At 38.2% G+C, this 25,521-nt stretch overlaps 1 protein-coding gene across 2 annotated transcripts in view; it reads right to left on the reverse strand.

Annotated features, from left to right (window-relative positions):
- Positions 1 to 859: 859 nt before the first annotated feature.
- Positions 860 to 25,521, reverse strand: part of LOC113025237 (TBC1 domain family member 2B) — a 62,429-nt gene continuing 37,767 nt past the window's right edge. Inside the window, exons 11-15 of one of the 2 annotated variants that reach the window (XM_026172771.2) lie at positions 24,486 to 24,587; positions 22,566 to 22,756; positions 20,237 to 20,349; positions 15,114 to 15,377; positions 860 to 2,502 (exon numbers count right to left, since the gene is read on the reverse strand). In XM_026172771.2, coding sequence (XP_026028556.2) covers positions 2,436 to 2,502; positions 15,114 to 15,377; positions 20,237 to 20,349; positions 22,566 to 22,756; positions 24,486 to 24,587 — 737 coding nt within the window. In that variant the 3' untranslated portion in view covers positions 860 to 2,435. The remainder of the gene's footprint in view (positions 2,503 to 15,113; positions 15,378 to 20,236; positions 20,350 to 22,565; positions 22,757 to 24,485; positions 24,588 to 25,521) is intronic. The other variant, XM_080304090.1, reaches the window with a different exon arrangement.

Genomic DNA, 25,521 nt, shown 5'->3' on the forward strand with positions numbered 1-25,521 from the left:
GGGTGGAGGTATGCACTGGAGACTAGAGGAATGAAAGTCAGTAGAAGCAATACAAAATACATTAGTGTGACTGAGAGGGAGACAGACTAAATGATGAGTATACAAGGAGCAGAGGTGGTGAAGGTTGTTAAGTTGGAGGTGTTTAGATTCTTGTTGCGTGTGGCCGGGATTACAAATAAGTATATGAGAGTGACAGCTGGAGAAAGAGTGGAAAGACAGATGGTTTGGACCTGTGCAGAAGAGGGAGAGTGGATAAACTGGAAAAGGGACATTGAATTTTTCAAAGCAGAAAGAAACAAGTCAGACTAGAGAGAATAAGAACTTCTACTTCTGCACCATCGAGAGCATCCTGACGGAAAACATTCGCACCTGGTTTGGGAACAGCACCAAGCAGGACAGACAAGATTATGATGGACCTCTCCCATCCCAACAATGGGCTCTTCTCACTGTTGAGGTCTGGGAAGCGCTTCCGCTTCCTTAAGGCCAAAACAGAGAGAATGAGGCGGAGCTTCTTCCCCCAGGCTATTCTTGCCCTGAACCAGGTGTAGGACTGGACTCTCTCACACACATCGCATCACCGCACACACTCTGTTTATTGGCACACTTCTTATAATTTTATTTTTCCCTTTCATAATTTCCTCTGTAAATCGTTATTTATTTGCACATTTTTACTGTAAATTTCTAAGTTAAAATCTGTAAATTTTGTAGTCTGTAAATCTCTAAATCTCACTGTCATTTAATGGTCGGGCATTGCACAGCAATAAGCATTTCACCACATGTTGTACTGTGTATGGTTGTGTGTGACAAATAAAATATGAATTTGAATGAAAAGGCAGAATTTAAAATTAAACAAAGTAGATCAGTTTAAAAATTTAATCTTTGCAGTCATGTTAACTTCCAAAACCAGTCACGTCATTTAATTACTTCAAATGTGAGTTAACTACAGTATCTTAAATTAAAACAGTTGCATGCTCTGAAATAGACATGATATTGTGAAAAGTTACTTATTAGGAAACCCTTTTTAAAGACATTTCCAAACACATCTGTGACATTCAACAAGTTGACTCCCTTCTGCTTTTGTAACTCACATAAACTTGCATTATTCTACTTTGAACTGTGGGAGGTGAGAGATCAGATTATATACACATACTGGCCTGAAATGTTGCCAAGTTTCAAATGTTAAGATCATGCTAACTAACAATGCAGCTAGAAGCTGCCAGCTTAGCTTCAGTACAACCAGCTGCTAACTGAGGGTCATCCCCAAAAATCTATTTCAGTCATTCCATGTCAGTCAAATGTTCTTCTACTAGAAGGCTACGTAAACCATTAATGATGTTAAACCATAAGCTTCAAAATATTTCCAGTGCTCAGCTTTGACTGCTGTCTTCAGTGGCTGGAACGCAGAGAGTTACATACTAACGTAAAGTAGCACCAGGACGAGTCAGACTTACGCACAAGCTTCCTGGTTAAAATTTAAATCACGAGGGAGCCACAATCATTGAAATCCAAACCAAAGTTCTTGTGTTTTCTTGTTTTCCACAGTTCTTTACGTTAAAGTCTGATTAAATGATGCTAATATTGAGCTTTGTCATATTAAATGTAAACCACAGTCTCCAGTATCGAAGGCACACACTGAACACCCTGAACTTATTGATATTTATTGCAGTGCTACAAAAACATTCTGCTCTTTCTGTTCCTGCTATTTTTGAGTCCGAGGGAGGAATGACAGTTAATGTTAACAAGACAGTCCTCGTCTGTAGAATGTGGTCATTTTCAGCATTTTAACCAGAAGCCACCGCTTTTATCCTGGAGCACAACTGCACCAATAACCAGTCAAACTGACCCAATTTCCAAAGCTTTTTGCACTCAATTTAAATGCAGTGAACACAAACATCAAAGACTGAGCACTGGTGACACTTTCTGGGTGTGACTGATAAGAGTTCCAATACTGGTTCAAAATAATTACATAGTAAGACGGTGGTTTTGATAGTCTGATGAAAAACTGGCACAACCAACGCAGAGTGCAGTTTGGGCATGCTCCTAAATAAATAACGTGTCACTTTCAAAAACAATATAATTTATTAGTGTCAGCTGCTAAAGGGAATAAAATGTCAGTGTTAAGCATTTATGATTCAACTAGAAGAAATACATTGCACCAGTAGACAGAAAATAAGCACACAATAAAATTTCAGTTACACAATCAAACTACATAAAACAGTTAGCAGGTTTCACACTGCGGCTGATCTGAGATTGGCTATACAGCTCAGCACAAACTATAAAATCAGATTGACCTCAGATGATCTGGGTGTGTTTGAGGCGCAACTTAATCACACATCCTTTACCAACTATTCCAGATCCCAAACCAAACTACATAGTAAGGTTTAAGCACTGTATTCCTCCCTTGTTCCATCACATCTTTTCTTCTTCCTTCAGTGTCAGATCAGCTTAGACTCTTTGGCCTTCCTGAACGGGAAGCTGTTCTGCTGTCTGGATGACAACTCCCTGAAAGACAGAAATAAATGTGAAGAAATATTCAACTTTAGGGGAAAACAAAAAGTGGAGATTACATTAAATGACAAATCCTAGCAAGTTATCTAAACAAAAAGAAAGAAAAAAAAAAACACAGATCCAAGGGCTTGATGGCACTGTGATACAGAAGTGCTGCAGTTTTTGAGCCAAACATCTCTCTACTAACATTTCTCATTATCGTACACATTTAAATGTCAAGTACGTTCAGTGTGTAAAGATAGTGAATTTGTCACTCTGCCATAAATACTAGGGATCAGCCAAACACTGGCATCATAGAATCCTAGAATAAGATAACGTTTACTCGACAATCGTCTAATGTGTCCAATCAATCCTGTGCTAAATGTTCAAAGAGAACATAATAAAGGTGTGACACAGCCTTTTCCAGAGGTGAGCAACCAATAATGACAATGAAAATGGGACATCTACTTTTTAATATACAAGAAGAAATGTTTGCTTTGTTACATTATTCTTATATCATAACTTGGGTTGGTTCTCTAGCTTTAGCATTAGTTAGCATCATGAGAATACAAACACACAGCTGGAACACTTCATAAGCTTGTTTTGGCAGAATGCCTACATGTTGCTTCATCACATGCGTGTCTACAAAACCTACACACTGCAAGAGATCTTAAGCTTTATCATCTAAGCAGAATCCAATAACGTGATTTTCAATTAATGCCGTTTTCCATCTTGAACATTTACTGTAGGACAGGTTTCATTTCATGGGAACAGTTTTTTAATACCCAAGCTTCCAGACTAATAAGTGACATGGCAGCAGACACAAACAACACTGGTGAGTTATAATTATGTTCTGGGATCTGACTGCTACACCCAGATGCAGCAGTTTAACCCGATCGACTTCACATATTTAGTTTGGTTCATTTAGTGAACTAATATAAAACGATTTCATTTTATTTCCTGGATATCAGAACCAATTCTGTGGGTTTATTCAGTTATTAATTATGGTTTCTGGCATTTATTTGAAATGATCCCATCCCATCCATACCACAGCTCCTCTTAAATTGCACCACAGATGATCACTCTCAGGAGCTCAAATGACATTTAGCTCATCTGCCAAAGCCAACAGACGTAGAAAATGTTCTTGGGTCCAAATAAACCACAAACAATTGTCCCCACCCAGCAGCTTATCTAAGAGAATCCGTCAGGCGAAAACAAAGCAACGTGGAATCAAATATTGTACAAACATCCTGAAAGAGGTTATGCATACAAAGCGTGTTTGGATCCAAACAGAGCAGCGCTCTGAATATTTCGGATGCCATCTGTCCTTCCTTTATTTTTCATTGTTTCTGTTTCTAAGGACTTTAAATATTTGACACAAAAACACTTCATAGATACACAGCCTTTGAACAAAATTAAAAAAAGATGCATTGCCTGTGACACAAAGTATTATCGAAAATTCTAGCTATGCTTCACTGCACAGTGAGACCCCGTCTTTACCGTCAAGGCCGTTTCACTCTCCTTTGCCAGCCAATAATAACCCAGCCTGCATCAACTCCACATGAAATAAACAGCAATTGAGTTTCTTGGATTAAAATGTCTGACTGTGCTGTGATGATGTGAAGGAGGACTTGTGGCTGGAAGAGATATGAAAGTTTGTCTGTGGGAATATGCCTTTTCTCAACTCTGTGTTTGATTGACTCAGTGCTGTTTGGCTTGATTGTGTGTTTCTGTCAGTGTGTGAGAAGTGATTAGACTGAGCAGGTTAGCTATGGTGGCTTTAGCTGCATGTGGTTGGAGACAGCCCCAACCTGATGCAAAACAGCCATTCACTGTGACCAGCCCTCAGTCTGGCTGTCTTACTATACAAGCCAGTGGAGGTAATTCAGTGGAAGAATTGACACTATGGTAATGGTGCTCCTTGACCTGGTCCCATACTATACAAGCATATGGCCAAGGTGGTCTTTATAACCATTTAAATGTTTCACTAAGCAGCACAACCCCATGGAGCAACCCCACAGTATTCAGTGCTCAGCCTTTAAATGAACTCAAATAATTACTTTATATAGGCAAAGAAATCCTATAAGAAACCCCCCCCCCCCCTCCAGAGACAGCTGAATGGCACAAGAAATGAAAACACATGGCTCAAACAAAAACAAGAAATGACCATTTGGAGAATAATGCACACGCACAAGCACTATTAAACAAGAAAAACACTGTTGAACAATTGCTAGATCTGGACTTGCATGGCTAATGATTTTTTTGTTGTGTGTGCAGCTGGACAGTCTACATGCCTGCGCATATGGGTGTGCTCCCTTCATTCAAGGTGGAAACCTAAACTTGTGAAAACCCTTTCTCCATGCAACAACCCACATAGAATAGAATAGAATTAAACTTTATTGTCATTGCACATGTCACAGGTACAGGGCAACGAAATGCAGTTTGCATCCATCCAGAAGTGCTTTAGCCATGATAGATATATTACAATATATATTAGCAATAATATAGATATGTAAGTATACTACAGAATGGGTCTATTACAGTATGTAATATGTACACGTATGAAATATGTTATGAACATGCTACAACTATAAGTTACATTGAGTCACCATTCAGTTTGCTCGTTCCTGCCTGCCATTACATTGACCACACTCAAGTTACCCCTCCCCCAGACCACATAAATGTAAAAAACACCACAACCAAATAATAACGAACACCCCCCCCCCCCCCCCCCAAAAAACAAAACAAAAAAACAAACAAACAAAAAACCCAACAACAAAAAGTATAAAGTTGCCTGTAATCTGACATTGTTGCACGCATGGTTCAATTCACAAGGTGCATAGAGAATATTTAATTAAGAGAACGTTTTCTTGCCTAAATGCACACTGCTTTAGCTCACTGAGATTTGTGGGCAATCATTTGTGCACAGCTTTTATACGGGCCCGTCACAGGGTTTTCATTTGAGCTGTATTGTTCTGACCCCTAAATCAATACACAAGGGACACATTGATTTGTTCTGTTAAGGGAACGAGAGGTGAAAGCATCAGCTCTATATGCAATACATTTATCCAAACATATCTAACAAAAAGTGAGCACAATGAGCTCTCTTGACATGTTACAGTCTGATAGTCTGTAACTGTCAGACTGTTTGTCACTGACATATTTTAACATATTTCACCGTCGTGTCAAACAAAAACTGCTGCGTTAATGCTGTTTGCACTCACGAGGAGCTTCATGGCACTACTAGAACATTTAGTGTGGGTATCAGGTTGGGACCACACTACAGAGAGATGGATTTTTTTTTAAAATTTATTTATTTTTTAAAAATACACTAAGATGGTTGTGACATACTTGTGTCAAGCTCCGTCTCACACAGACACTCGTACAATAAATCATGTAAAGCCTATTGTGTGTGTGGCGCAGTAATGGGGAATGATGAGCTGGGTAACATCAGTCAGCTAAACTGAGCTCAGGTTGCTTTTAGGCTCTAGAGGCTGTGTGCACAAAAGTAATCAGGGAAAGTTACAAAATAAACTGATGAATATACAGTAATGTATACAAACACAGATATGGACGGCACATACAGGCATGAAAAGAAAAGTCATTCTTACTCTGTTACTATTCTCACTCTCCTCTAGCAGACACACCATGCATAATTTAAATTCAATTAAACTGTAAGGAGACATAAAGGAAACAGGAGAGAGAGAGAGGGAAAGAGAGAGGGAGAAAGAGAGGGGGGGGGGAAGAGAGAGAGAGAGAGAGAGAGGGAGAGCGAGAGAAACTGTGGTACAGTGCTGCACCAGTAAAACCATTTCCTTTGCCGTGACTCAGCAAGACCCACAAGCTGGGCTCAGGTACTCTGTGCTTCCTGCTTTAACTGGCTTCTTAGTACATGATGCGTCTGTGACACCTGACACCAGTGATACACTTGGAGAACCACTGTGGAAATGGGCACTGTTGCACTTACGGGTCCCCAGGTACAAGCGCATTAAATTTAAGTTGAGTTAATATTACTATTTTTCTTTAACCTGCACACACACACACACACACACACACACACACACACACACACACACACACACACACACACACACAACATCGTACTAGTTAGTTGACTGTGGCTAACAGCAGGAGTGCGAGAACAGCAGCCTTCAGAAGCCTGTGCAGAATGTGGTTATGCATTTCATCCATCAAATGATTATATGCTACTTTACACTGACACAGTTCACATACAACAGCTCATTTTCTACATTAAAGTGTTGCAGAACCGTGTTGGTTTTGCACAGATGCCATTTATCTTAATTTTCACCTTCTTAAACCCCCCCAAAAAAAACCCACTTCCTATTACATAGAAAAAAATCTAACAGGTGGCATTATAACATATCTGAACTAACAGGTAACTGCTGTTCTATATTAGTAGAATCAAGTTGTTTAGCTTTATTCAAATAGTATTTTTGGCACCGACTAGCAAGAGCAAAAACGTTTAAACAGATCTACAAATTTTTTTTTTCTCTTTACAGGTGGCGCACATGCTCTGTGCATCTACACTCACTAAATGTCAACTGCAAAATTCTGATGTTTAACAAGTAGGTATTCACGGTTTGAAGTGGCATGTTAGCATGACAACATTTTCGCACAGCACAGAGGAAGCTGGTGGTTTAAAAAACATTTATAAAGAGAAATTCATCACATCTTCACCATCTGAAGGAAAAAAAAAAAAAATAGTGCAAGGACGGGACTGAAATCACACACCTGTGATAAATGCAAGCGAGAGGATAAAGAAGAGTAGGCCAGTTGTACTGGGGGGTTTACAAACAGAATATCTGACTCTTACTCAAGTGTCGAGAAAACTCACTATGGCTGTATCTTTGTGATGTTTTGTCAGAGATTTCCTGTGTGGCCTCTCTTCTTTATTAACCAACATACAATACTCCATTTTAACACGTCAGTGGCAAGTTCTGCATTTGACAAGCAGAAACAAAGACCTCAGTCATACATCAACCTTTACAGCTCCCTCATCCTGTCCTCAGCAGGTGTTTATACTCAAGACAGCAGACATCAGATACAATCTAGGCTACGGGTAATAGGAAGCTCTGGGAAGTTAAAGAACTCGAGCATGACAGTTTATTTAAGACAAGTAAGATGCCGATCAGAGTAAGCACAGACCACCTCATTTTCCCCAAACACTTTAAAAAAAAAAAAAAAAATTAGTTTTATTTCACTTTAAAATAAATAAATACAATAAAATGAAATTGGAAAAAAGTATTGAGAAATATCAAGTGATAAACTAATCCAGATATCCTTTAATTCTTATGCTGGGACTAATTTTATGCATAGTGGGAGGAATTTTCAGGAATATTACTGCAGTTACACATGCTCATTATTCCAGCTTCAAACTGTGTACCACAAATATCTTTAAACACATAAAACTTAAACAAGTATCAGATATATATATGCCTGCTGATTATATCATGCTGCCCATTTTTCTTTTCCCAGGAAATGATCAGATAAATGAAGGTCTTTGCTGGGTCAACTGGTTCTTGAATCTGGTGATTAAATCACAATGAGTCTCAGACATAAAGCCTCCTAAAATCTTGAATTAATATCTTTGCACAAAATACCCCCGTTGGCTGTTGACCAGAGGAATTACAGATTGCACAGCTCTTTTATCCAGGCTGTTCTTTTACTGGCAATCACAAAGGTCTTAGTGTGACAGTCAGCAACTTTAACCTGTTCCATTCATTGCTGTAACTATCATTCAAACCAAAGCCTTTCATTATGCTTGCAGATAAACAACAACCTATGACATATTTCTGGTTGAAATCTCAACATTGCTGCCTTTTCCATTTTTCAGTAACAAAATGACATTTTTCTTTGTTAAACCGGACGACGAGTGTGTACCTAACAGAGAAATTTATGCTTAATCCAATTTATTACTTCCATTTGGGGGTGGGAGGGGGTATCCTTTTCATTCAACCCTTACAAAAACAGTGAGGTGTAGTCCATTCATGGCTCACTCACTTTTACATTTGTACCTGTTAGCTTTTGTTTGCTTTTCTAGATACATAGCAAGGTGTGGGCCAGTGGTGCCATTTATTTACAGTATGCCATCCTGCTGCCTTGAGGCTGACCCCTGACAGTGCAAAGGTTAGCCCTTATAATACTGTCAACATGGAAAATCGACTCTGGTGATATGGTAAATAGAAGTAGTAATAGCAGAAGTAACAGTACGCCAACATTCGTCAGTTCCAAAACAGCCAAAAATCACCTTTTACTTTGTCATTAAAGCCTCCCAGGCTTCAGGGATGACATGCCAAGTAGAGTGGGTGTTATATAAGGTATGTATGATCAAGCCATAATCACTGCGTGGGATATCAGTGCAACTCCTGCTGTTTTTTTCTTTTTGCTATGTTTTTATGCATGTGTGACCTTAAAATTCACACAGGTACAGCCAGGTGCATAAGCTCATATCTCTGCAGTAGTTGAGGCCAGTTTAAACACACAAACGACAGCCGGGCATCGCTGGGAAATCTGGAATGATGTCATGAATGATTAAGAGTAGAGTGGTGTACTGTATCAAGGGAACAGCACTTAGCTGAAAACTGAATGAATGAATAAATAAATAAAAACATGGAAAACAGCAGTAATGATGACACAGTATAGCCTGTCATGATCAATTGAACCTGTCATGTTTAACAACAGCTGAGCATGAGAGGATTAGCGACTTGTCACAGGAGCGACAGGCAAGTTGAGACCAGACTTGAAACTTTTTAGAGGCACATTGCTTTTGGCTGTCGCATTACATAACTGGGTTTAGGAACAGCGTGTACTAAATACTACAGTCTTTTAATATTTTTAAACTGCCAGAGGCAGTGAGAGAGATATAATTATATACAAATGAAAATACATAAATTTGCTACGAGGAAAGGAGAAGGTAATAAGACACAAAAAGGACAGATGCTGATATTATACTGTAATAGTGGTTTTTACTATAAAATTTTAAATTTTTATCAAATTCAGGTCTTGTTTGGTGTGAATTTCTATTTCTCTCTTTCTTTCTTATTAAAAACAAAAACACAAAACCAAACTAGTGAGTGATGATGGTTATTACTGCAAAAAAAGGTTAGCCAAGTAGAAGCTTGCTTCACTGGCAGTTTTTTTTAGTAGTAAACTAGATGGCAAAGTAGCACACAGGTAAGTAAAATGAAAAGTAAAACCGCTGCTTAGCTGAAAAGCTTTAGCAGACTTTCACTGCTTACATTAGTGTACATTTTCAGTGCTGTGTTTGCTATGGCTGTGCATTGTCTTTATAGTGTGGACATATTCATTTGGTATAAACTTTAATATTCTTACTAACAGAAGGAGCTTTCGTATAAGACTCAGTCAAACAGTGCGTCATAAGCACCGAGAACAATCGGCACTAAACATAAAAAGCTAATCACAAGTACACTTCACACTAGATCTTATGTGAAGTTTAGTGAATGTACGGTCATCAGTTTATCATTTCTGGGATTTTTGTTGTTTCATGTTTTAAGATTGTGACTACACAGAGTAAAAAAGGCTTTAAGATATTATAAAAAAGACTAAATGTGCTCAATACGTTATCCTATAAAGTAACAAACTATCCAGTGACAGAATCCATACTTTACTGGTAGTGTTCAGGGGATGAAGGTCTCACGTGATTGGCCAAAGCACCTCACACTGCAGTAATGTTCCCACTGTCCCTTTCTTCCTTGTGATTGACCACTCATTCATCCTGTATCCTCACTACCCTGTTACATAACACTGCTACACCTGCATCTTAACAATGGTAAAGGTGGTGTGCGTGTGAATCTAGTACATCCATGCAAGCGCTTGACTTTTTCATGCACATAAAGGTTTTTGTTTTCCTTTTACACCACATTTCATTATAGGGAGCATGTACGACTCAAAGGCACACATATGTAAAACGTGTATATAACACATTTCCCTGAGGGGAGAAGATGAGGTGAGTACCATGTGTAGTGGCTCCTACGCTGCTGCATATATGTCCTAGATGAGGATCAGATGAGACAGACAGACAGACACACACACACACACACACACACACACACACACAGACACACACACACACACACGGCTTGTACACTTCTGCCACGCTGCAGAGTCACATATGTTCTGCTGCAATAATGTGTGTGAACTTTTATTACAGCCTTCAACACATGAGGACCGCTTTACTGTGTGACTCTGTATTGTTGCCTACAGAGACACACACTTCACTAGATTTATAAGACATCTGTAGCCTTGATATAAAGCCAGCACTTCTTAGTAAACTAGTCAGTGAAGGTGAAATCAAAATACATGCCATTATTTGTCGTGAATACAACGATATCTGTGTTATTATAAAGTAATACAAACGATTAAAAAGAAATCCTTTAGCAGACTTTGAAAGTGAACCTGGCTGCAGTTGGATTTAATTAAAGAAACTAACACGCCCAGTTTCTGTGAAGAGATGGCCGAGAGACACAATGTGTGTTTCTTAGTAAATGTCAGCTCACATATGTTTGCTCTAAGGAAAAAAACAAAACAAAAAACCTACCTTGAAAATTTACAATAAAAACAATATTCATAATAAACAATATACACTGTAGAACACACTGTACCTAATGCAAATGTGTACTTCAAGCACAAAGAAGAGTGTTTGTGTGTCTGTCTCTACTGCAGACAAAATACTGGTTGAACTAGTTACTTGGCACCGTGTCAGTAATAATTGGTTTTATGACACTTGAGAGAAAAACATGTTTTCTTGTCTCCTAGTGTGTCTATCTTGTGTTTCTCACATGATCACATGACAGAAAAGAGCAGATGGACGGAGAGACAGGAGGATGCACAGGAGTATGGGAAGTTCTGTGAGCAGGCCAAGATCTAGTGGTTTTTAGAAGAGTGTTAAGTACAGACCAAAGCTGAATTCAAAGCAATTTCTAAAACAGAAAATATCTGTCCTGGCAAGGCATCGAATAAACAAATTTAACTTAACCCCCCATTAAAAACCCCAAAAGGAATTCCAGCCCTTTTTCTTCAGCTTCAAGTTTTGAGCTCTAGCAATTGTGTCGCTTTGATTAAAGCATTCCTAACATTAACCAATACTGCTGGGTCAAAGAAAAAAATGCCACCTCACTTACTGTTTAAAAGAAGGAACAATCAGTACACAACTAATAACCAATACTGGAAACAATCATCCTGTGAGCAAACATGTGTTTTATGTGTACACTCATTTTGCAGCCATGACATCAGGGTAAGTTTGTATGCAGTCATCAAATTTTCGAGGACCTCTGATTTAAAGGACTAGCATGCTATTATTTGCTAACTATGGTCAATTTATCAATTATTGTCATAACTGTAATTTTCAATTTTGTACTGATGATGGTGTGAAGAGTCAAGAGATCACCACAAAGAAATTACAAAGTCGTTTTAAATGAAACATTCATCAAATGTCATGACAATCCATTACCATCATTGCTCTTATTATGGTTCAAGCAATAGTCGCCCCAGTCAATCACCATCTGGTGACTATGAATGGAACAAAATGTTAGAAAGCCCTTTCCTTCTTTTTTAAAGAAAATAACTGCAAAAATGTTATTCCTAAGGCAATACAGCTAGCAAAGCACAAACCCCCGATTAAAAAATTATTTATACTTTTTATAGGTTATAGTGTGCGGTATTTAATGTTGTATTTCACAATATGGCATCAAAATAGAAAATATAGGCACAAGTCCCTTCTTTTATCCAATGGCTTTCAAAGTCCAAAATTATTGTTATTTAAATTAAAGGGGCTTTTAAGTCATCCCTGTTCACATACCCTTTAACCCTTTTTTCTTCTTCTTTTATGAGGGGCAGCCAATTAGATTTAATCAGCATGTGGGCGAGGCTTCTGTGTTTTTGTGTGCCTGCCTGCTTTTACCAACATAAAGAAGCTGTTTAGAAATTCTGGCCAAGTTTAATATGAGCTTCACATCTTTGGTTTGGTTATATCTAAAAAAAAGAAAAAAAGAAATCATTCCCTGATGTGAGCTGCATGATGGAAGTTATGAAAAGGGGAAAAGTAATTTCAGGTTGGGAGTGTCAGGGCCTCTGGCAGGCAGATAGTGTCCATCACTGATGCACTGAATACAGGACAGCTTAGCTCATCTTCCTGCACATACCAATCCTATTGCCTTGTTTCCCACACTTTCAACTGCTCATTCCTCAATTTGTCACTAAGCTGTCAATTAATATAAAATTCCTAATGGCAATTAACTTATTAAAGAAAGTAAGTTAACCATGTGGATTCCTTTGATTATTGGGAGGGACACGATGTACAAAACCTGCATTGTGCGTAACCAACTCAACAGGAAAGTACTGTTCTATTTTAGTGCTATGTGTCCCCACCCTGACCTACTGTAAAACACTGGAAAACAATGCATCACAACGAGGGAAGGAGGGGGTCAACACTTTCTCGTAGTCTGTCACTCGCATACAACATATCTTATAAAACCATTAGACCCACCATAAACACACTGGTGTTTACAGCATGAAACAGTACATACTAATAAGGATTATAATCACTGGGAAATCTAGCTTTAGGTTTGTGGAACATGGCAGCCGGACGTTTGTGTGTTTCTGAGGCTAAAATATGACAATTTATAGTATTAAACATTCATGACAGCAAAGAAACATCAGTGGTGTATTATTAACCACTCCTGTCCCATAAATATTAATAGGATGAAAGATTAAAAAGTTGCACTTCAACCAAGCAAATGAATAATGAATGTTTTTGTATGGTGAGTAAGTCTGGTGCCATTTCCACATACCACCTGTTTCTAGAAAAGTGCACACAGTGAAAGGTTAATGGATTTCATATATCATTGAAAAAGTCTGTAAAGTATAAATATAACATTCACTGCAACAACATAATATCATAAAGTATAAACAAGCTAACAATCATAAGGCAGAGGTGGATACAGGGTCTTATTAGTGCTGCACAGCTTTTCATGCTAATATCATGATATTCAACGCCACTGTGCTCTCAGATATAGTTGTTAATACAATCTTTACATGTTAGTCCAGTGAAACACATCTAAATGTCAGTGTAATGGTGGGCAGCAGGAGTGAGCCAATATTCTCTTTCACTTTCTTGTAACTCGTAGCAGTATTACCTTTACTTGTGGCACTTGTGTCTGAATTTCTCCTTGAAGTACCTCAAAATGGTATATTATTACAATTCATGAATATTTAAGTGGCTGCTCTACATTGATTATCATAATTTGCATCACTAGTTGAAATTTTATTGAATGGCAGGTATAGAAATAGGAAGAAAAATGGCTTTGTACTTCTTCAAACTTTTGACTCTCTTGATATTGATTATACAGCTGGGTTTGGGAGACATTACTTCATAAACATTCAGTGTAAGAGCCAGCCAAACCACAAGTGTGTACCTTTAGACTAATTTTTTATGAAAGATAGTAAAATTATACTATATAGTAAATTAAGAAGTGTAGATCTGTATGCACTAAGCTGGGATCTAATATTTTGTTACTGTTTAGATTCATTCAATGTGTCTTGGCCTTGTTTTTGGAATCTTGGAGGGTGTAGAGGATGGCAGTGCATGGAAATTAACATTAATCTGGCTTCCAGTCAACTTTGGAATTTTCTGTTTAACAAAAGCTGAAAAAGAAATTGGTTTCTGTGGCAGCTGTCACTGCCTGTAAAATAAGTACACTTCCTCCAACCACATTATTACAGAATTACAAGCGGCTCATTTGATACTGTGAAACCTGATATGTTATGTGATGTGGTACGCTCTGCTTACCAAACTAATTTTAAGCTCGTCTCCAGCCTTATTCCATATCCGTTATCAGCCCATAAAAAGAGTTTATTGGGCAGGTTACAGCCTGTTAATTAGCAGTAAGGTTGTCCCAACGTACTCGTTACGATCCAGCAAATCCACAGTAAGTGAAACCATTTATGGAACATTGTCAAATTTTAAATGTAGTAAGTTTTTAGCTCTTTTGTATCTTTTTGAATACATTCATACGACTGAAAACAATCAAGCCTGGCCATTTTAGTTTACCTTTAAAAATCCACGTCTGTCTAGATCCCGTACTAACATTTTTTCCCCCAAATTAAGTTGTTAGTGTTGAAATTATTCAGTGTGGATTAATCAAAATAATAACTGTACAAGTTGTTTCAAACTGGGTTAAGCCACTTTTAACTAAGAAAAACATAGGTGTTTATACAAAAGTCACAATGATATGCTATAAACCTCACAGTGCTTTCAGCTTTTCATATCTTTGTAACGTGGGACTCATTCAGAGAACACATTATCATGCAGCACATTTATTTGAGGTCACTGGAGGATAAATAATTCAATCTGGGTGGAAGGAGATTTAATGACAATGTCAAATTAGTCTTTTAATGAAATTAATTTTATGCTCTCAGGCTGTGTACAACTAAACACCCACAACACTTAACACTTTCAAGAATCTAATATTCTGTGATATCAAATGAGCTTGTATAACTCTGGGGAATAAAGTTCTTAATTTTTCACTGCAGGAGGTATGGCAAGTCTGATGGCATTTGAAGGTGAAAAATGAATTTGTGGATCTTACTTGATGAGAGCTGTCCTGGGCGAGTCGTTCTGCTCCCCACTTTTAGGAACACTGGAGGGCTGAAGAGTAGAAGGTGGACTATGGGTAGATGGAAGAGTGGAGGATGAAGCGGGAACAGAGGAGGAAGAGGGGGGAGGGGCCTGCTTAACTGGGCTCTTGACGCTTCGAAGAAGACGGAAAGACTTGACTCTGCTGTGATTGCTCCGACCGTGAACCACCTTGCAAACAGGTCCTGTACCTGCCCTCTTTAAAGTTTGCTCTGACCTGAAATACAATCGTACATGGCTGTAGTTAATTTGAATCACTTCACTGAGGGATATTTCTACAATTAAATCTGAAATGTAAACATTTATACAATGCAGCTAAAGTGATCAGCAGTTACTTGTACATGGGAATGAATACATAAAAACAACAGCAGCAAGGGGTGAGAGAATCTATATGAATATGAAGCAGGAAGATGCAATGTAATGTTTTGGGAGCATAAGGGAAGAAGCTAGACCTTGTGGAGGGCCTTATTAGATTCACCTCAACCACATTATGATTCCTCTTACATTTACTCATGCATGTAACCTCATAACATGATCATTATGTAGGCCACCAACACACTTCATAACAAGTATGAATGAAAAATACTTAAAAAAACAAAAACAAAACCTGATGTGGGCAAGTACTTCAAACCTTTAGGCTACTTACACTACTATACACCAAACATTCTTCTATGTATATGTGTTAAATATACAATCATGACAATTTGTCACACTAACTTCAGGTTTTTGGGGCTGGGTGGTTAATCAGACTTTAATTTAAATTATGATTTTGGATTTCAGTGATTCAGTGAATGAAGCTTGGTCTTATGTTATAAATCAGGTTTGTCCCAATCATGTGTATGTCACCTTTCCTTAAAACTCACATCTCAGAGACAACATGACAAAAAGGAAAAAAAAACACAAACAAAAACAAAAAATAAGATCTACATCAAATGAACAAAAGTTAAAAGGTCCAAAGTAAAAGGCTTTGACAAGTAAATCTGTGGATCGTTCACAGATGCACCACCACGCCCACCATGTTCACCTCTCTCTCTTTTTTCACCTGATTATTTGAACTTTAAAAAACAAAAACCTTTTCTTCTCATCTTGCAGTTTTTGCAGTTATTGAGCAAACTCAGCTAGGGGCAAGTATAGCTTCTTGTTCCATCTCATGACAAACATGCATATACTGTAATGGAAAATACAATGAAACTCAATATCTGGGGTGGGATTACATAAAAATGATGCTAATGTCAAGACTTCAAAAGTTATTCCATACCATAAAGAACTTTCCCAAATAGATTTTGGATCCAGATTTGAAGATTAAAAGTATCACATCTGTTGAATGTATGTAAGCCTGCTTAGGCAGGTAGGGAGGCCAGGGGGAATTCTGAGGGACAAATGCCACAAAGGAACGCAGAGCATTCCTACTGTTGTCTGATGGACTGCCTCCTGTACGTCGCTTCATGTTTTGTCTACTGGTTTCTTAACAAATTCAACATGTCTGACAGTATACCTCTGAGACAAAGGCTAAGCAAAAATACTCAAACACTGCACAGGGATAGGTATGTCACGCAGTCTTGGTATAATGCCAAGTGACTGTGGTATTCAAGTAGTGTGACCTCCTAGTGTAACAGGGGTCACACACTACCACCAATCCCTGAACTTTGACCCCGCTGAAGCTGGCCCTACTTAGCCAAGCCTGATAGGATCCTAAGCAAGATGTTTTTCTTTGATGTTTGCTGTGAGCACACAGTAACTCTCAAGTCCTGGTTCAACATATGAATCGTTTGTGAACACATTATACAGAAAAAATAATCCTGATGCAAACTGAGTATTTTTGTTTGCCCTCAAGAGAAGAGAACAGAGCCCACCCTCTCAGTGACTTGCTGATTAAATTAAGAACATTTTAGAAATCCTTTGCAGTAAGCAATGTTAAAAATTTATTTTTACTGAATCCTTGAAGCCCTGCTGAGAAACAAAAAGAAAAGAACAAAGCTAACAAACTGGATCAGACTTAAATTATGCAAAACTCCGCACAAGTGAGATGTGCAAAGGATTTTTCTCATTGTCTTTGTTACTGAACATTTTAATTTCACACTTGGGTGGTGTGAACTGCTTCATTTTCACTGACCTGCCGTGACGAGAAATCGGTCTAATGTTTAAAACGTGTGTTCTTAATGTGACAACAATCTTACAGGCTAATATGAGGTTTAATTAATCTGTATAATAACTTATAACAGCTCTATTACCATCTCAGATAATGGAAAACAATTACCAATGCTATCATCCTAAACCTGCATTAGTGTTTGACTCTGAAAAAGGTATATCATCCAGTCACACTTGTATTATTATCGTTATTGTTAAATACCAAAATATTTCTCCTTCTGTAAAAAACGCATCTGGAACGCAACTCATCTTGAAGGGGATTCAGTTTGGTTTTATAGGGCTTTGGAGTTGACATAACGCAACAATGCATTGTGGGAGCCATACTGGCAGGCCACGAATTAAAACAAACACTGTGTTGGAAGGAAGATTGCTACGAACCATACTTAAAAGCAGCTCAAAAGAAAAAGGACGGTATAGAGACAGATTGCGTCCGGATGCAGAGAGACGGTACTTGCAAAAAATAGTGTGCATTGGAAATGTGGACCCATATGAATTACAGCAGTGGAGTACAAACCCTCAAGACCAACCGCTATTGACTTACCATGATATATTCTCGTACCTTGTCTGTGGAGTCATACACGGCGAACCAGTTTTGCAATCATAAATCTCTGGAGGCGCACATCCAATTCACCAAGGATTGGGTGCAAGATTTGGCTATTTTTAAACCTCCACATTGTGAATACGTCATCATTCAAACAAAGGTAAGTCAGCGTGAGACAAGTCAGCTTGTTAAGACAGTAGGCATTTTCACCGCCTGGTCCTAACCCTCATCCCCTAATTTGCCACCCTATTACAATAATCCCAGTGGTGACCCCTGGTGACCCACAGCCTGGTTACAACAACCTAAACCACTTGACACGAAGACAAAAGCTGCGAGGAATGACAAGTATGCTTGAAACATGAGCACAAACACATGCATGAGTACACACACATGTACACACACACACACACACACACCACTAACATGAGTGTGACAGCCTATGAGAGGGGAAAAAAACCATTACAATGGGAGGATTAGAAGACTTTTGTGAAATTCTAAAAGCTGCTGAAAACCGAGTTGGTTTCACAATAGAGAACAATACTTTAAGTGACTGTGAAATTGTAAAAGTAAAAAAAAAATTAAATGACTGTATGCTACCATGCAGCAAGCACAAATTGTAACTGTGTGTTCTTATGTAAGGATTAAGGTTTCATTACATGGTGTTTGGCAAAACCAGCGGCCTGATTGGCAGGTTAACAAAAAAAAAAAAAAGTATCCCAGGTAACAAAAACAGCAAGAAGGGTGTGCAAAACTGGACATTGTAAGCGATTCACCTGCATTTGTGACTAAAAATAGAAGCATCCAGACTGTTAAATGTATTTAGGAGTACGTGCACGAACAAAAGCAAATGAGTATCAGCCCAGGCAGCCTCTTACTCTCACTTTTACATACAACAAATACAAAATAACCAAAAAAGCAGTGACAGTAATCATGTTATTATGGTGGTAGTTCATTGTGGTGCTGCCAACTCTCCTCTTTGACACACACATACACACTTTTCACTTACTTCCATCCAGTGCTGGTTGGTTTTACACTGTGAAAAAGCTGTTTTAAAATGAGGTAAGACAAAAGCTGCCTGTGTTTGTCTGCCCATGCAAATAAACTGCAAATCTGGCAGATTTCATGCAGGAAGACATCAACCATCCGCCTCTATGTCAGTACCTGCAGCATGCAGGTGTGAGTGCAAGAGCACGGGGCACAGTGTTTACTCCAAAACATATATTGTTAAGATTTTAACACAACTGAAGGTTTTGATTGTTAAAAATCTTAGTGCTCTACACTAAATATTTAAGGTTAAGCTACCCAAACATATTTAAAAGTAATTAAAACCAGTTAAATGTTTAATGGGCCAGTGAAACAAATGAAACCAATAAAATGGGAAAATATAACATTGACATTAAATTACCCCTTTCTGTAGTTTCCCTTTATATTTACTGTAAATAAAGGAATGAAAAGAAAAAATACATTAGCCCAATCCTGTAGTTTAGGACATGCATGTTTAAATACGAGTTTTTGCATCTGTTTGTGTTGTTCCTCATGCTTTTAATTGTTAACTGTATTATGTATGTGTGGGCTAATTTGCGTGTGTGCATAACCACTTTTAAATATGCATGGGCGGTGGAGGTCACAAATCAATTTACTTCCAGTGCCTGTCCCAAGCCTGGATAAACATGTCTGGCATTAAGGCTGTCTGGAGTAAATATGCATATGAATCCGCAGAGGGAACCCCATTAAAGTTTCGGAGCAACCGAAAGTATCTACTACTCACTTTTAAGTATGCATGGGAAAACCTCTCATACAGTAAAGTCCCTATGAGATAAAGAGTTTCTTGAATAAGCCCTACAAAGTGAAGACCAAATTACGTTTGTACACACCTAACTATGAAAATGTTTCATAGTCTGACAAAGGGACTGATGATGAGCAGCCCTCAGGACAAAATTATAATCTCACATTCCAATTTGTTAATGACTCATGCACAAAAGGTTTCTTACAGCCCAAACAGCTGCAGGGGAAATTTTACCGGATTGTGGGAATCAAAGAGCCCACCACTTAAATGAGCATAAAAGAAAAGGTGTTGATGAAAGGAGAGGGTTTCATGACTTTGTTTAATGTACATAAACAAAGGGAGTCTGAAATGGAGAGAAGAGTAATGATGATATCAGAAGGTGTTAATGTGTATAAGCTTCTAAAGGATTTATTGTGGATTGTACATATTTCGTTGGAAAATCCTAGACAAACGTATCTGTTTGTGCTGTTCCTTTCAAACAAACAAACAAACAAAAGACTCATCCACTGTGGAACAGTGGACACTGTTCTAAACCACAGTCAAGCATAAAGTTTTAAATAATATGGCTGAGTACAGAGATCTCAAAATTAAACTTCCTTACCCTTCAGTTTTTTCGCAATCTTCTGCATCTCCCACAGTAACATCGTCACTGCTCTCCTCCACTACTGGCTGATTCGTGACGCCTCTCTGCTGCGTTCGCCTCCTGGATCGAATCTGAAAGAAGAAACAAGGAGCTGGTAAAGGAGCTGAAACCAGATGATTTGGGGCTGAATCACAGCGATGAGATGTATCTCATTCTGTCTCATCAGCTAGTGACACAATATCATTAATTATGAATGTGTATTAAGACGGTACTGTGTCATACCAACTGTGCGCATTTTCTATAAATTAAAAACAAACAAACACACAAATTAAATGCTACACAATTTGATTCTTTACCACAAAGTGCTGTTGTTGATGTTGATTGTGCCAAAACTGAACTTCAACACTTTTATAGACAATGAACGGGGATCGTGATTGGCAGACAGAAAACAAGCTAATAAAATCCTCTAAGAGTTATTCAACAGAATTAACTGAAGCTTCTTTGCACTTTTATGTTTTCAAACTTTGTCTGCTTGTGGCACACTAGATCAATTGGACACCTCCAATTCTTTTTCGCTGCTCTTATTTCTATTATTTTTCACTTCCAGTTTTGAATCGATCATCTTTATGGTTTTTTTTTTTTTAAATTTCTTCCGATTTGTTTCCAGGTTGCATGCCCAAAGTCTCTCACAAAACCCTAAGAAATCCAGTTATTCTGTCACTTACTTCATGGACAATCAGAGAAACAGTTTGTTTGTGACAAAAAGGTCACTTAAACAAAAAAAGTTGTTTTCACAGAAAATCCTTTATGTACCAAGCTGTGGTGTCAAAGTGCAGTTCCAAACGAATGAACAGAGCTGGATGTCCAAATGCAACCACCTCCAGAGATTTAGTGACCTGTGTGGTTTCATAACCCAAAGCTCCATCAATTTTATGCTCACAGCACTGTCTAACTGAGCTGTGCTGCTGAACGTGACCAGTTTATTTATTCAGTCATCAGGCTAATAATGAAGAACTACACTAAGTAGACCAAGCTTGAAATAATAAGCATTTGTTTTAAGATATAGGAATGTGCCCCGACAAATAATCCTCTTTTTCCAAATTTACTGTAGCTGCTTCTGTGCTGGCATGTAAGGATACAAACACTTGTGGTTAGAAGTTCAGAAAATCCTTGTTACTAAACATTATGTAAAGTCATTATGGGGACTATAGAGATAAGCCCTGCTGTGTCACAAGTGATTTACATGAGATGCCAAATTGGTGATTCTTGCTGCCCAGATTGGCTTTAGCTAAAGGATTTTGGATTGTGAATGGAGCTGTTGAAACTCTTGTCGTCAGACACTTGGTCTTTTGTTCAAGGCTTTCATAGATGCTGGCACTCAGTGAATGCTGGTTAAATTAAAAACAAAAGAAAACTCAATTTAGGTGAGAAAAATCAGTCTCCAAACGGCAGGAAATCTTGCAAAGAATTGAAGTGAAGGGGAATGAGCACTCAAAGAACAGCTTGGAAGAAAGTTTGAATCTGAATGAACTGTGAATACGAACGTTATATTACTTTATTATTAGCGAGCCAAACAAAACAAAAACCAGAGTAACGTACAACGGCAGTGATCGGGTTTCCAAGCACACCTTCTATTTTTGTTCTGTGGTGGGTTAAATGGAAAATAATTAAAAGGATGTGGTTATTAATCATTATCTTCTCAGTCATCAAACACTTGTGTCAGTCACAATGGAAAAGAAAGAAAAAGATACTGAACAAGTGAGTTTTCATAATAAATGTATACTTTTGCATGTGTAGTAAAGTAAGGCTTTGGCATTTAGAAAAATATGACAGATGTCAAGATCAGGTCCTCTCTGATATCTGTCCAGTAAAAAACAGGTCTACGGCAAGCAGCCATTGAGCTCAGGGCAACAAACTAAGACAGGAAAGCAGCCAGGCAAGCCTGTCCAATGGTAATAAAACCTCCCTACCAGCAACTCTAAATCTTATCTCTAGACATGTTCATACACAAGGTCTGTAAAACTCAGGTGTGACTATGATACATGGGCAGTTTTATCAAAGGTTTTATGCTGGAATGGAATCAAATGGTGAATCAGAGAAACCCTACAAAAAGAAAAAGGTCCAGGACCTGTCTTACGGAAACTTAAAGGACTTGTAATTTACAATCTATAGCTTTTTGCAGAACATGCAGGTATGAGTAATAATAAACATCTTATCTAAATCTCTGAGTAGAAGACACAACAATTCTCCATACAAAAAGGCTTGTGCTGTGAGTTACACGCTTTAAAACCTACTGTTACTGTCATGGTTTAGCTGTATTTCAAAGCAAGATGTCTCCAAGTTTTACCTGCGCTTGTGTTAATGAAGCCGAAGTCCGACTCCCGCAAAAGCGTCCAGTTGCAGGACTCTGCTGTCTGGGTGCTGCCTGTGTTTGTGAACTCTTTTTTTCGACCCGCTGTCGCCCCATTGGGTCCAAAAGGTGCCGTTGAGCCAGGCGCATCACCCGTGTCAGTATATTTACAGCACCTGGAAGTGTGACTGTAGGCAAAAAATACAACACAAGAATCTCTCATTCTGCTTGGAAGAAATTCCTAGATCTTTCATTCAGAAGAACTATTGCCTTTTGCTTCCTGGCTCTGTAAAACAGGGAATGTCATTTAAGATGGTGTAAATCTGCTGTAATACATTTTATTCAACTCGGATATTGAACACAACACTAACAAAATCTCAGGTACACAGTACAGATAGTGCTGTAGGCAAAGCATGCTGGAGTAACAAAATAAGTTATCATTCCATGACAGAGCTGCCCCTACTAAAATGCCCGTGTGTGTACTGTGTGTGTTTTGGTGTGTGTATGCGTCCTTGCTATACACAAATGAATGTTATCAGTAGCTTCCCATATTTACTCAGGGGGCAGAATCTGCCTGCTTAGGCAAGCTGTGAACACAAAGACTCACTTATAAAGTGTACTGTCCATGTTTGTGTGCAGGCACACTGATGCATACAATCACAGTCAAAGACTCTGTAGATGCATCTCATGTTTATGCAAGTGATTAAAGGACTGTGATAATTTTTCACAATGTACTGAAAGGAGACCCTGATATAGTATACCATTTCAACAGGACATCAGAAAGTGAGCATTAATTTAGCAGTTTGAAATCTTTCTGTCATCAAGCTGTGCTAGAAGAAAACCTGTGAAAACCTTAACATCCTAATATTCTTGTAACATTTTTGACTTTAAAATCCAGAAGCACGATTTTGAAAAAAAGCATCCATCACATTTTAACAATGTACCAGCTATGTTTATGAGCCTTAGCCTACTAGTAAGGTTCAACTTTGAAGACAGCTGTGTGATTTCCGTTCATCTTGTAAAATGTGTTAACTTGAATTACTCAGAAGACCTGGGGCTCAAATGCCTGGGACAGGAACTTTTCGTTGTTACAGACCAGTGACTGTTCCAATAAGGTATTTCAAAGTTTGACATGATCAGCAGCCCAGAGTAAAAAAAATCAATAAAAAAAAAAATCAGCTTACCGTCTGGCAAGCTGATTGGCCAGCTGCTGGGTCGTTGGGGCCAGTGATTATGTCACCACCAACCACTGTTGTGACTTGTGTGAAACAAACAGGCTGAAGTGACCTTTGCCAACCAGTAATTCTTTTTCTCGCCTTCAGTAGCCAATTTTCACATTATAGGAAGCCTGTGAGGTTACTGTGTTAAGGAGGCTGTTATTAGCGAAAACTCAGCAGGAATGCTGGCTGTGCTCGACAACACTTCACTTGCATTTCTAACTAAAATAGATGTATGCTGACTGTAAAATATGTAGGAGCATGTGTGTGATATAAAGTATTACAAAATTTAGCCAAAGCAGCCTCAGTGTTTCGACAAAAAAGCGGCTAACCCAGCTGCAGTGAAGATGATGTTTACTGTAGTTCACTGTGGAGTCTCTCCTCTACAATTGAGGCCTTAATTCCTTAAGCAAACTGATGACAAGCAGTTTAGCTAAAATATTAGAGAGGATTGTCTTGCAACAGTACTGTGGCTTAAATGGAACTATTAGACAAGTTTCTACTTGTCATACGTTTTGCATGGCTCTACCCTACTTTGAACCAGCTCAACTAAATTAGACTTCTTTTTTCTTGTTTTAGTATGGCCCTTTCAGCACTTCCGCTCAATACATGGATGTGAGGGTTTCAAAACATTATGTAGACCAATGATGTATGAACACATGAACATTTGTGCACATAAGGGCAAACAACAGAAACTCACCCTTCTCAGTGGTCTTTTCTCCCACAGATGATGGTGATACATTTTCTTTCTCTTTTCCTTCTGTGACTTCACCAGACAGTGTGCCCTGAGTTTCACTTTGTTCTAAAAACAGCACATCAAATTTTAGACACAATAGTTTAGTTTACAACATTAGAGGCAAACAGTAGGAAAATCTTTTTTTTTTTTTTTTTTTTTTTTTTTTTTACAGTTGGTTTTTTGTCGACACATGAAACATACACACAAAATCTACCAAAACTACCAGAATTTTCAGCACTCATTACTCGCCATAAAATTGTCTGATTTGCAACCAAGTCACAGTTATATACAACCCAATGTATGTGTTTTTTAGTTTATTCCAGTAGTTGGATTATTGTGTCTTTACTGAATACATTGTTTAATCAATCACACTTCCAAGCTGGGAAAGTAAGTGAATCTCTGTGGTGACTCTTCCAGAAGGTACTTGGAGTAAAGTGTTCCAAATTAAGGAGAAGAGGCTGAAAGTGTGGGTTATAAAAAGGTACCTCTCTCTGTGTGTAAAAGCATACAGTCTGGTTACTTAAAGTCTAAGCAGTAAAACACAAAATAAGAATGATGTTAAGCACTCCAAAAACACCCAAAAACTGCCATGTCTTAAGTTTATGGAAAAAAAAACAAACAAACGTAGAAACACTTGAAGATGCTTGAAACAATGTTGTCTGGACAGATTAAAATGTTTTTTATATTATACTTTTTGGTGTAAAGCATATGTTTAGGCTTGGAGGAAAAAGGAACTGAACCCAAACAGTCAAGCATGGTGGAGGAAGCATTATGATTTGTGCCTCACTTTGCTACCACAAAACCTGGACACCAAGAGAACAATAAATTCAAAATTGCATCACGAAATGTTACATTTTAACCATTAATTCCAAATGAGATGCTGTATAATGATATGGTAATAAGCCTTGTTCTCGTGTTCATTTTGGGAACTAGCCAGATAAAGCTGTGGTATGGTTGCAGTAACTGGGTTTAACCTGTAGCATGTGGCAAGAATCTGCAG

This window comes from Astatotilapia calliptera, chromosome 7, assembly GCF_964374335.1.
Source record: "Astatotilapia calliptera chromosome 7, fAstCal68.1, whole genome shotgun sequence".
NCBI classification, from domain to species: Eukaryota; Metazoa; Chordata; class Actinopteri; order Cichliformes; family Cichlidae; genus Astatotilapia; species Astatotilapia calliptera.